Source organism: Oncorhynchus kisutch, linkage group LG29 (genome assembly GCF_002021735.2).
Source record: "Oncorhynchus kisutch isolate 150728-3 linkage group LG29, Okis_V2, whole genome shotgun sequence".
NCBI lineage: Eukaryota > Metazoa > Chordata > Actinopteri > Salmoniformes > Salmonidae > Oncorhynchus > Oncorhynchus kisutch.
In genome coordinates, this window is record NC_034202.2 from 31,654,243 (window position 1) to 31,668,083 (window position 13,841).

Sequence of the window (13,841 nt, forward strand, 5' to 3'; positions counted from 1 at the left end):
TCCAGCAGGTATATCTCACTGATCATCCCCAAAGCCAACACCTCATTTGGCGCCTTTCCTTCCAGTTCTCTGCTGCCAGTGACTGGAACGAATTGCAAAAATCATTGGAGACTTTTATTTCCCTCACCAACTTTAAACATCAACTATCTGAGCAGCTAACCGATCGCTGCAGCTGTACATAGTCCATCTGTAAATAGCCCACCCAATCCATCTACCTTACTTTTCTGCTCTTTTGCACACCAGTATCTCTACTTGCACATCATCATCTGCTCATTTCACTCCAGTGTTAATCTTCTAAATTGTAACTGTTCGCTCCTATGGCCTATTTATTGCCTACCTCCTCATGCATTTTGCACACACTGTATATAGACTTTATTTTTTCTACTGTGTCATTGATTTGTTTATTGTGTTATTGGCTTGTTTATTGTTTACTCCATGTGTAACTCTGTGTTGTTGTCTGTGTCACACTGCTTTGCGGACCCCCTGAGTACTTCAGCGGACACCGTGGATCCTCGTTTGAAAATGCCTGAGCTAAGGGACAAATCCTGTTCAATAAGTTCTGAGCTGAGCTATGGGTTGTAGGTGAAGTATGAGAGAGATGAAAAGAGAAGGCAGTATGAGGGAGAACAGGGAAAGAGAGAGAGGGGAAGAGAGGGAGGGATAGGTAGTGGAGAGAATGGGGTACCTTCTGCTTGCGGTGGATGCCTGGGCTGTTGGGGGTGGAGGTGGGGGACTGCTTGCGGTGGATGCCTGGGCTGTTGGGGGTGGAGGTGGGGGACAGCTTGGAAATTGGGGTAGAGAGCTGGCTGCTGGAGCCCGTCCCGTTGGCTGTGAGAACCCAGACGGAGTGAGAAAGAAAAGGTGTAAAGAGAGAGAATAAGAGAAAGAGAGAGAAAAAGAGAGAGACCAGTGAATTAGATTGTGTAAGACCTGTATGCCAGGAGTAATGTCTGTCACAGCCAGGAGAGGTCTGGCCACTCCTCAGAGCCCGGTTCCTCTCTGGGTTTTTTCCTAGATTCCTCCCTTTCTAGGGTGTTTTTCCTAGATTCCTCCCTTTCTAGGGTGTTTTTCCTAGATTCCTCCCTTTCTAGGGTGTTTTTCCTAGATTCCTCCCTTTCTAGGGTGTTTTTCCTAGATTCCTCCCTTTCTAGGGTGTTTTTCCTAGATTCCTCCCTTTCTAGGGTGTTTTTCCTAGATTCCTCCCTTTCTAGGGTGTTTTTCCTAGATTCCTCCCTTTCTAGGGTGTTTTTCCAAGACACTATGCTTCTACATCTGCATTGCTTGTCCTGTGGAGTTTTAAGCTGAGTATCTGTATAGCACTTTATGACAACTGCTGATGTAAAAAGGACTTTATACAATACATTTGATTGATTCATTGAGTGCTTGACCCTCACTTGGCTGTGGACAGAGACTCTCTGGGCGGCTGACTGACTGGGTCCCTGTTTGTTCCTCTCTGCCGGGGGACATTTGGCCATTACTCTACAGCCCTTTCAGGTTGCTAAGATACCCCTGGCCTAGACAGTGTTTACATCAGAGTGGTGTGATGTCGTAGTTTGTGGAGTAAGACATTTTAAAAGAGTCAAACTGAATCCTGAAGGAAAGAGTAAAACAGATGGCCACTCTCTCTTCCAGGCTGAATTGGTAACAGGTACAGTAGCACAAGAGCTTTGCAGATGAAGCCAACTTCAATTCCATAAAGTTCATATCTTCATCCAGATCAAAAATGTCTATTTAACTAAAACCAAAACTAAAAAGCTAAGAATGAATGCTATGAAAGCAGTATGGACAGAACTAGGTTGGGAAGGCAATGCAGATATGGAGTATTCTAGACCATGCCTATTTCAGAAGATGTGTTCTATGGGTGTATATGATGTAAAGCAGTATAATGGCCAGGAGATGAACTTTTAGTCAGATTCCAGGCTTTAAATATAAATAGAATAAAACAACAAGGGCAGGGTGTTATAGAGAGTAGCAGGGGTACATCACAGAAAACCTGGATTTTATTTCAAATGAAGAAAAATAACAAAAATCTGCTACAAAACTAAAACAACAAACAAAACAAAAGCGTGACCAAAAGAGTCAAACCCAAAGCAGGAGGGGGGAGAAAGTAGGGTTAATATTGGTACAAAGCAGGAGGGGGGAGGAAGTAGGGTTAATATTGGTACAAAGCAGGAGGGGGGAGGAAGTAGGGTTAATATTGGTACAAAGCAGGAGGGGGGAGGAAGTAGGGTTAATATTGGTACAAAGCAGGAGGGGGGAGGAAGTAGGGTTAATATTGGGAAGGTACATAAAAGGGAGCAAGCATGCTGGCAGTCAGGATTAAGTTTACTACCACCATGATAAACATATAATCAATATACAAGAAATATTTTGAGACCAAGCCAAAACAATGTAATACCAAATATAAAACAGTGTGATGATGTCCTTTAAAACCAAACTATTTTGATCATTTGTGACTGCAGTGTAAAATTGGGGCCTCTGTGGAGGCTGTAAAAATCGTTTTCATTAAGACATTTGTCTTATGTTCTCCTGCTCATGACGCGGCTGCATCAGATCAAATTAAACAGGCCAACACTGGTACCCTCTACCCCTGTCTCTACCCTATGTGTCCCCCCCCCCCCATCCTGATTCCACCCACCTGGGCCACCCACCCGGGGGCCACTCTACCCTCATCACAATAAAGAGGCTGTTTAACCTTGGACAAATTAGAAGGACTAGCCACTTGGCTGTCCATCTGCTGCCTTTACAAGCCTGAGCCCCACTGGCACACACTGAAATATTAAACGAAACACAACATACTTAATGGAGGTGCACAAATTTGGATAAAATAGCCAACGTTTGATCAGTGAGTTCAGTCTGAGCAAGCACCTCACTGTGGAGTGACAAGACCAGGGGGCATGCGACACTAAACCAATCAGTCGGCGTGACACGTCAGCTAGGATAGCACCTTAATGGTGTGTTAATATCTTAGCCTGTGTGTGCACTTCACTGGATGAATTGGTGTGAGAAAAAAGTAAATAATGGTGCCATCTTGTGTCATCAACCTTTCACCTGTCTAGTGAACCCTCTGACCATATGATGAGTAGGTATAACAGGTCTAGTAGGTATAACAGGTCTAGTAGGTATAGCAGGTCTAGTAGGTATAACATGTCTAGTAGGTATAACAGGTCCAGTAGGTATAACATGTCTAGTAGGTATAACAGGTCTAGTAGGTCTAACAGGTCCAGTAGGTATAACAGGTCCAGTAGGTATAACAGGTCTAGAAGTTATAACAGGTCCGGTAGGTATAACAGGTCTATAATGTGTAACAGGTCCGGTAGGTATAACAGGTCCAGTAGGTATAACAGGTCCGGTAGGTATAACAGGTCCGGTAGGTATAACAGGTCCGGTAGGTATAACAGTTTCAGTAGTTATAACAGGTCTAATAGGTATAACAGGTCTAGTAGGTATAACAGGTCTAGTAGTTATAACAGGTCTAGTAGGTATAACAGGTCTAGTAGTTATAACAGGTCTAGTAGTTATAACAGGTCTAGTAGGTATAACAGGTCTAGTAGTTATAACAGGTCTAGTAGGTATAACAGGTCTAGTAGTTATAACAGGTCTAGTAGTTATAACAGGTCTAGTAGTTATAACAGGTCTAGTAGGTATAACAGGTCTAGTAGTTATAACAGGTCTAGTAGGTATAACAGGTCTAGTAGTTATAACAGGTCTAGTAGGTATAACAGGTCTAGTAGGTATAACAGGTCCGGTAGGTATAACAGTTTCAGTAGTTATAACAGGTCTAATAGGTATAACAGGTCTAGTAGGTATAACAGGTCTAGTAGTTATAACAGGTCTAGTAGGTATAACAGGTCTAGTAGTTATAACAGGTCTAGTAGTTATAACAGGTCTAGTAGGTATAACAGGTCTAGTAGTTATAACAGGTCTAGTAGTTATAACAGGTCTAGTAGGTATAACAGGTCTAGTAGTTATAACAGGTCTAGTAGGTATAACAGGTCTAGTAGTTATAACAGGTCTAGTAGGTATAGCAGGTCTAGTAGGTATAACATGTCTAGTAGGTATAACATGTCTAGTAGGTATAACAGGTCCAGTAGGTATAACATGTCTAGTAGGTATAACAGGTCTAGTAGGTCTAACAGGTCCAGTAGGTATAACAGGTCCAGTAGGTATAACAGGTCTAGTAGGTATAACAGGTCTAGTAGTCACAACAGGTCTAGTAGGTATAACAGGTCTAGTATGTACAGTATAACAGGTCTAGTAGGTATAAGAGGTCTAGTAGTCATAAATGTCTAGTAGGTATAACAGATCTAGTAGGTATAACTGGCCTCGTAGTCATAACAGTTCCGGTAGTTATAACAGGTCCGGTAGTTATAACAGGTCCAGTAGGTATAACAGGTCCAGTAGGTATAACAGGTCCAGTAGGTATAACAGGTCCAGTAGGTATAACAGGTCTAGTACTATAACACGTCTAACAGGTCTAGTAGGTATAACTGGTCTATAATGTATAACAGGTCTGGTAAGTATAACAGGTCTAGTAGGTATAACAGGTCTGGTAGGTATAACAGGTCTAGTATCTGTAACAGGTCCAGTAGGTATAACAGGTCCGGTAGGTATAACAGGTCCGGTAGTTATAACAGGTCTAGTAGGTATAACAGGTCCGGTAGTTATAACAAGTCCAGTAGGTATAACAAGTCTAATAGTTATAACAGGTCTATAATGTATAACAGGTCTAGTAGGTATAACAGGTCTAGTAGGTATAACAGGTCCGGTAGGTATAACAGGTCTAGTAGGTATAACAGGTCTAGTAGGTATAACAGGTCTAGTAGTTATAACAGGTCTAGTAGGTATAACAGGTCTAGTAGTTATAACAGGTCTAGTAGTTATAACAGGTCCGGTAGGTATAACAGGTCTATAATGTGTAACAGGTCCGGTAGGTATAACAGGTCCAGTAGGTATAACAGGTCCGGTAGGTATAACAGGTCCGGTAGGTATAACAGGTCCGGTAGGTATAACAGTTTCAGTAGTTATAACAGGTCTAATAGGTATAACAGGTCTATAATGTGTAACAGGTCCGGTAGGTATAACAGGTCCAGTAGGTATAACAGGTCCGGTAGGTATAACAGGTCCGGTAGGTATAACAGGTCCGGTAGGTATAACAGTTTCAGTAGTTATAACAGGTCTAATAGGTATAACAGGTCTATAATGTGTAACAGGTCCGGTAGGTATAACAGGTCCAGTAGGTATAACAGGTCCGGTAGGTATAACAGGTCCGGTAGGTATAACAGGTCCGGTAGGTATAACAGTTTCAGTAGTTATAACAGGTCTAATAGGTATAACAGGTCTAGTAGGTATAACAGGTCTAGTAGTTATAACAGGTCTAGTAGGTATAACAGGTCTAGTAGTTATAACAGGTCTAGTAGTTATAACAGGTCTAGTAGGTATAACAGGTCTAGTAGTTATAACAGGTCTAGTAGTTATAACAGGTCTAGTAGGTATAACAGGTCTAGTAGTTATAACAGGTCTAGTAGGTATAACAGGTCTAGTAGTTATAACAGGTCTAGTAGGTATAACAGGTCTAGTAGTTATAACAGGTCTAGTAGGTATAACAGGTCTAGTAGTTATAACAGGTCTAGTAGGTATAACAGGTCTAGTAGGTATAACAGGTCTAGTAGGTATAACAGGTCTAGTAGTATAACAGGTCTAGTAGGTATAACAGGTCTAGTAGGTATAACAGGTCTAGTAGGTATAACAGGTCTAGTAGGTATAACAGGTCTAGTAGTTATAACAGGTCTAGTAGGTATAACAGGTCTAGTAGGTTATAACAGGTCTAGTAGGTATAACAGGTCTAGTAGGTATAACAGGTCTAGTAGTTATAACAGGTCTAGTAGGTATAACAGGTCTAGTAGTTATAACAGGTCTAGTAGTTATAACAGGTCTAGTAGGTATAACAGGTCTAGTAGTTATAACAGGTCTAGTAGGTATAACAGGTCTAGTAGTATAACAGGTCTAGTAGGTATAACAGGTCTAGTAGGTATAACAGGTCTAGTAGGTATAACAGGTCTAGTAGTTATAACAGGTCTAGTAGGTATAACAGGTCTAGTAGTTATAACAGGTCCAGTAGGTATAACAGGTCTAGTAGGTATAACAGGTCTAGTAGGTATAACAGGTCTAGTAGTTGAGGGAGATTGCTGCTTACTCCTGATTGTTCTCTTCAAATCTCTGTCTATCTATCTTGTTGGCCCCCTCGACACAGACAGCGTATGTCACGGATAATAATAGCTCCAAGCTCTAGAGACAGATGTGAGGCATTTACAATCCTCCACTACCTTTGTTTCCTTTTCATATTTCATATTTTCACCAATGCTTAAGGAAAGCAGATCTGGATTAGTATCATTTTGTAATTTATAATCTGCTCACATTATCCTGATCAAACAAAGGCTGGATTTATTTGTGTCCCCATTTTGATTTATTAGTGGGGTTATTGGGCAACCCAGCATGCAGAAAGTGTTGTGTTGAGGTTAGAGGGCAGTGCCCACCAGTAAACATTGTCTGCCTCACTGTCTCACTCACAGTATAGACAGACATTGCAGACAGAACAGACAACAACAGGCACCAGGGTTTAAACACCCTGATTGTGCAATCAAATCCTGGACAACAACATGCAAATTAACATATAATTCAACATAAAAAAAATGAATGAAACAAAATCAATAGAACAGAAATTCACATTATGATAATGACACGTAAAAACAATAACAACCACATCCATGTCAGTTGGTTTAAATCTAGCTGCGTTTAGAATCAGGGTGGGTGGATGGATGCTCATAGTAAAGGTGAGTAGCAGTATCTGTTTTAAAGTCTATGTGGGCCAACATGGAGTCACATAGGAGATGAGACAACAATGAGCTCACTCGATTCAGCAGGAGACTTGCTGCGCCGGATCGGACCTGGACTCTTAGAACCTTTCTTCTTCATCATCCTGCACCCTTCTGTGAAGAGAAACGCAGACGCACACACCAGACAGACAGACAGACCGACACACCAGACAGACAGACACACCAGACAGACAGACAGACACACCAGACAGACACACCAGACGGACAGACAGACACACCAGACGGACAGACAGACACACCAGACAGACACACCAGACGGACAGACAGACACACCAGACGGACAGACAGACACACCAGATGGACAGACAGACACACCAGATGGACAGACAGAGACACACACACACACACACACACACACACACACACACACACACCAGACAGACAGACAGACAGACACACACCAGACAGACAGACAGACAGACAGACAGACCAGACAGACCAGACAGACACACCAGACACAGACAGACAGACAGACAGACAGACAGACAGACAGACAGACAGACAGACAGACAGACAGACAGACAGACAGACAGACAGACAGACAGACAGACAGACAGACAGACAGACAGACAGACAGACACCAGACAGACAGACAGTGTGTGAGCATCAGACAAACCGTAATCACAGTAGCATCTTTCATGTGAAAGGCAGAATTGACAAAGAAATAGACGTTCATACAAACAGATTGACATGGACACTGTAAAATGTTAATTGATTACCAAATGGCAAACAGATGTGTCTTTAATGAAGTCCATTGTTGCTGAAATGTTTTCAGCAAGGTGGGTAGTTTGGTGGTCTCTGTTGTACAAAGACTAGCTTCATAGTGAGCTTCAGTCTATGTGGTTTCTGTGTGTACAGCAATTATATATTGTGTATGCAGAGCGGTGAGGTTTACTGTCTATAGACAGTATGCAGAGCGGTGAGGTTTACTGTCTGTAGACAGTATGCAGAGCGGTGAGGTTTACTGTCTGTAGACAGTATGCAGAGCGGTGAGGTTTACTGTCTGTAGACAGTATGCAGAGCGGTGAGGTTTACTGTCTATAAGACAGTATGCAGAGCGGTGAGGTTTACTGTCTGTAGACAGTATGCAGAGCGGTGAGGTTTACTGTCTATAGACAGTATGCAGAGCGGTGAGGTTTACTGTCTATAGACAGTATGCAGAGCGGTGAGGTTTACTGTCTATATACAGTATGCAGAGCGGTGAGGTTTACTGTCTATATACAGTATGCAGAGCGGTGAGGTTTACTGTCTATAGACAGTATGCAGAGCGGTGAGGTTTACTGTCTGTAGACAGTATGCAGAGCGGTGAGCTTTACTGTCTGTAGACAGTATGCAGAGCGGTGAGGTTTACTGTCTGTAGACAGTATGCAGAGCGGTGAGGTTTACTGTCTATAGACAGTATGCAGAGCGGTGAGGTTTACTGTCTATAGACAGTATGCAGAGCGGTGAGGTTTACTGTCTGTAGACAGTATGCAGAGCGGTGAGCTTTACTGTCTGTACAGTAGTTGTGTGTGTCATGCAGTTTATTTTGGGTCATTGTATTAATAAGTGTAAAGAGTGCAGCATGAAGCCGACAGCCACAAAGACTGCTAGACATCCTCCTTTCCTCCCTCTGCTCACCTCTCCACTCCTCCTCTGCCTTCCTCTCAGTACTACAGTGCTTTTCTATTCCTCCACCCTACTCTCCTCTCTAAACATCTTCACTCCTCTAGCGCCCATCCCTCCTCCCTCTTCTAGCACCCATCCCTCCTCTAGCGCCCATCCCTCCTCCCTCCTCTAGCACCCATCCCTCCTCTAGCGCCCATCCCTCATACCTCCTCTAGCGCCCATCCCTCATACCTCCTCTAGCGCCCATCCCTCATACCTCCTCTAGCGCCCATCCCTCATACCTCCTCTAGCGCCCATCCCTCATACCTCCTCTAGCGCCCATCCCTCATACCTCCTCTAGCGCCCATCCCTCATACCTCCTCTAGCGCTCATCCCTCATACCTCCTCTAGCGCTCATCCCTCATACCTCCTCTAGCGCTCATCCCTCATACCTCCTCTAGCGCCCATCCCTCCTCTAGCGCCCATCCCTCCTCCCTCCTTTAGCGCCCATCCCTCATACCTCCTCTAGCGCCCATCCCTCCTCTAGCGCCCATCCCTCATACCTCCTCTAGCACCCATCCCTCCTCTAGCGCCCATCCCTCCTCCCTCCTTTAGCGCCCATCCCTCATATCTCCTCTAGCACCAGTCCCTCCTCTTGCGCCCATCCCTCATACCTCCTCTAGCGTCCATCCCTCTTACCCCCTCTAGCGTCCATCCCTCTTACCCCCTCTAGCGTCCATCCCTCTTACCTCCTCTAGCGTCCATCCCTCATACCTCCTCTAGCTCCCATCCATCCTCCCTCCTCTAGCGCCCATCCCTCCTCCCTCCTCTAGAGCCTATCCCTCCACCCTCCTCTAGAGCCCATCCCTCCACCCTCCTCTAGAGCCCATCCCTCCAACCTCCTCTAGAGCCCATCCCTCCACCCTCCTCTAGAGCCCATCCCTCCACCCTCCTCTAGAGCCCATCCCTCCACCCTCCTCTACCCATCCCTCCACCCTCCTCTAGAGCCCATCCCTCCACCCTCCTCTAGAGCCCACCTCTCCACCCCTCCGTCTAGTCCCCACCCCTCCGCCATCGCCCACCCCTCCGTCTAGCGCACATCCCTCCTCTAGAGCCCATCCCTCCACCCTCCTCTAGCGCCCATCCCTCCACACCCTCCTCTAGCGCCCATCCCTCCACCCTCCTCTAGAGCCCACCTCTCCACCCCTCCGTCTAGTGCCCACCCCTCCGCCATCGCCCACCCCTCCGTCTAGCGCACATCCCTCCTCTAGAGCCCATCCCTCCACCCTCCTCTAGAGCCCACCTCTCCACCCCTCCGTCTAGTGCCCACCCCTCCGCCATCGCCCACCCCTCCGTCTAGCGCACATCCCTCCTCTAGAGCCCATCCCTCCTCCCTCCTCTAGCGCCCATCCCTCCACCCTCCTCTAGCGCCCATCCCTCCACCCTCCTCTAGAGCCCACCTCTCCACCCCTCCGTCTAGCGCCCACCCCTCCGTCTAGCGCCCACCCCTCCGCCATCGCCCACCCCTCCGCCATCGCCCACCCCTCCGTCTAGCGCACATCCCTCCTCTAGAGCCCATCCCTCCACCCTCCTCTAGCGCCCATCCCTCCTCCCTCCTCTAGAGCCTATCCCTCCACCCTCCTCTAGAGCCCATCCCTCCACCCTCCTCTAGAGCCCATCCCTCCACCCTCCTCTACAGCCCATCCCTCCACCCTCCTCTAGAGCCCATCCCTCCACCCTCCTCTAGCGCCCATCCCTCCACCCTCCTCTAGAGCCCATCCCTCCACCCTCCTCTAGAGCCCACCTCTCCACCCCTCCGTCTAGTGCCCACCCCTCCGCCATCGCCCACCCCTCCGTCTAGCGCACATCCCTCCTCTAGAGCATATCCCTCCACCCTCCTCTAGCGCCCATCCCTCCACCCTCCTCTAGCGCCCATCCCTCCACCCTCCTCTAGAGCCCACCTCTCCACCCCTCCGTCTAGTGCCCACCCCTCCGCCATCGCCCACCCCTCCGTCTAGCGCACATCCCTCCTCTAGAGCCCATCCCTCCACCCTCCTCTAGAGCCCACCTCTCCACCCCTCCGTCTAGTGCCCACCCCTCCGCCATCGCCCACCCCTCCGTCTAGCGCACATCCCTCCTCTAGAGCCCATCCCTCCTCCCTCCTCTAGCGCCCATCCCTCCACCCTCCTCTAGCGCCCATCCCTCCACCCTCCTCTAGAGCCCACCTCTCCACCCCTCCGTCTATCGCCCACCCCTCCGCCATCGCCCACCCCTCCGTCTAGCGCACATCCCTCCTTTAGAGCCCATCCCTCCACCCTCCTCTAGCGCCCATCCCCCCTTCTAGCGCCCACCCCTCCGCCCTCCTCTAGCGCCCACCTCTCCTCTATCGCCCCTTCCCTCCGTCTAGCGCCCACCCCTCCGTCTAGCGCCAACCCCTCCGCCCAGAGCACGCCCCTCCGTCTAGAGTCCACCCCTCCGTCTAGCGCCCACCCCTCCGTCTAGCGCCCACCCCTCCGCCATCGCCCACCCCTCCGCCATCGCCCACCCCTCCGTCTAGCGCACATCCCTCCTCATTCCTCTAGAGCCCATCCCTCCACCCTCCTCTAGAGCCCATCCCTCCGCCCTCCTCTAGCGCCCATCCCTCCTCTAGCGCCCATCCCTCCTCTAGCGCCCATCCCCCCTTCTAGCACCCACCCCTCCGCCTAGCGCCCACCCCTCCGCCCTGCTCTAGCGCCCACCTCTCCTCTATCGCCCCTTCCCTCCGTCTAGCGCCCACCCCTCCGTCTAGCGCCCACCCCTCCGTCTAGCGCCCCTCCCTCCATCTAGCGCCCACCCCTCCGTCTAGCGCCCATCCCTCCTCCCTCCTCTAGAGCCTATCCCTCCACCCTCCTCTAGAGCCCATCCCTCCACCCTCGTCTAGAGCCTATCCCTCCACCCTCCTCTAAAGCCCATCCCTCCACCCTCCTCTAGAGCCCATCCCTCCACCCTCCTCTAGCGCCCAACCCTCCTCCCTCCTCTAGAGCCCATCCCTCCACCCTCCTCTAGAGCCCATCCCTCCACCCTCCTCTAGAGCCCATCCCTCCACCCTCCTCTAGAGCCCATCCCTCCACCCTCCTCTAGAGCCCATCCCTCCACCCTCCTCTAGAGCCCATCCCTCCACCCTCCTCTAGAGCCCATCCCTCCTCCCTCCTCTAGAGCCCATCCCTCCACCCTCCTCTAGCGCCCATCCCTCCACCCTCCTCTAGAGCCTATCCCTCCACCCTCCTCTAGAGCCCATCCCTCCACCCTCCTCTAGAGCCCATCCCTCCACCCTCCTCTAGAGGCCATCCCTCCACCCTCCTCTAGAGCCCATCCCTCCACCCTCCTCTAGAGCCCATCCCTCCACCCTCCTCTAGAGCCCATCCCTCCACCCTCCTCTAGAGCCCATCCCTCCACCCTCCTCTAGAGCCCATCCCTCCACCCTCCTCTAGAGCCCATCCCTCCACCCTCCTCTAGAGCCCATCCCTCCACCCTCCTCTAGAGCCCATCCCTCCACCCTCCTCTAGAGCCCATCCCTCCACCCTCCTCTAGAGCCCATCCCTCCACCCTCCTCTAGAGCCCATCCCTCCACCCTCCTCTAGAGCCCATCCCTCCACCCTCCTCTAGAGCCCATCCCTCCACCCTCCTCTAGCGCCCATCCCTCCACCCTCCTCTAGAGCCTATCCCTCCACCCTCCTCTAGAGCCCATCCCTCCACCCTCCTCTAGAGCCCATCCCTCCACCCTCCTCTAGAGCCCATCCCTCCACCCTCCTCTAGAGCCCATCCCTCCACCCTCCTCTAGCGCCCATCCCTCCACCCTCCTCTAGAGCCTATCCCTCCACCCTCCTCTAGAGCCCATCCCTCCACCCTCCTCTAGAGCCCATCCCTCCACCCTCCTCTAGCGCCCATCCCCCCTTCTAGCGCCCATCCCCCCTCTAGCGCCCATCCCTCCTCTAGCGCCCATCCCTCCTCTAGCGCCCATCCCTCCGCCCTCATCTAGCGCCCATCCCTCCGCCCTCATCTAGTGTCCATCCCTCCTCTAGCGCCCATCCCTCCTCTAGCGCCCATCCCTCCTCTAGCGCCCATCCCTCCTCTAGCGCCCATCCCTCCTCTAGCGCCCATCCCTCCTCTAGCGCCCATCCCTCCTCTAGTGCCCATCCCTCCGCCCTCATCTAGTGTCCATCCCTACTCTAGCTCCCATCCCTCCGTCTAGCGCCCACCCCTCCGTCTAGCGCCAACCCCTCCGCCCAGAGCACGCCCCTCCGTCTAGAGTCCACCCCTCAGTCTAGAGCCCACCCCTCCACCCTCCTCTAGCGCCCATCCCTCCACCCTCCTCTAGCGCCCATCCCTCCACCCTCCTCTAGCGCCCATCCCTCCACCCTCCTCTAGAGCCCACCTCTAGAGCCCACCTCTCCACCCCTCCGTCTAGCGCCCACACCTCCTCTAGTGCCCACACCTCCTCCAGCACCCATCCCTCCTCCAGCACCCATCCCTCCTCCAGCACCCATCCCTCCTCCACGCTCACCCCGCCCCTGTCTGGAAGATGAATGGCTGTTCCTCCACCCAGACTTATCTTTCCCTGCTGCTTATTGCACACAACACAGCAGACCAATACTTTACATTTATATTCACTACACACACAAGAATACACAGTGGCACACACTATATTTATTCTGGTATGTAAGAGGCATCTGTCCCAGCTAGCACCCATCCCTCCTCCAGCACCCATCCCTCCTCCCTCCTCCAGCACCCTTCCCTCCTCTAGAGCCCATCCCTCCGTCCTCCTCTAGCACCCATCCCTCCGATAGTGTCCATCCCTCCTCCCTCCTCTCGTGTCCATCCCTCCACCCTCCTCCCTGTCTGTCTTTCCTGCCTGCAGAGAGCTGATCACACAGTGTCTGTTTGTCTTCTCTCTCCTAACCTTCATGCACCAGGAGTCACACAGCCAGATGCCTGTGTGCCAGTGCTCGTGTGAAATGCCACCGGGTATTCAAAAATCCTTCACACCTAAAGAACATATTAGACACTCACTTCCCCTCTACACCACGCTCACCCCGCCCCTGTCTGGAAGAGTGGTTTAGTCTATGAAATGCTCTGCTACACCCCCAGGGAGAGGAAATTGTATGACCCAAAGATGACAGAAGTGTTCTTAAAATGACAGAGTTGACTTATCTGAAATAGCCTTATGTATTTAGACTTTTAAAGGGTTAATTAAAGGGCTTTGAGTTCAGTCCACATTTGCCAGGGCCAATTGAAGGTGATCCAATTCTGCTTGTAGTGATGCTTAAATACTGAGCTACATACACTCCCCTCTGTCTCCTGCAATGGCCATCAAAACTG

The 13,841-nt window shown here is 50.1% G+C and overlaps 1 protein-coding gene across 4 annotated transcripts in view; it reads right to left on the bottom strand.

The window, feature by feature from the left end:
- The window catches only part of LOC109874352 (neuronal migration protein doublecortin), a 94,471-nt gene that overhangs the window by 10,711 nt on the left and 69,919 nt on the right, over positions 1-13,841 (bottom strand). For all 4 annotated transcript variants that reach the window (XM_031809330.1, XM_031809326.1, XM_031809329.1 and 1 more), the window contains exons 6-7: positions 6,912-6,989; positions 686-828 (exon numbers count right to left, since the gene is read on the bottom strand). In XM_031809330.1, the coding sequence (XP_031665190.1) occupies positions 686-828; positions 6,912-6,989 (221 nt within the window). The remainder of the gene's footprint in view (positions 1-685; positions 829-6,911; positions 6,990-13,841) is intronic.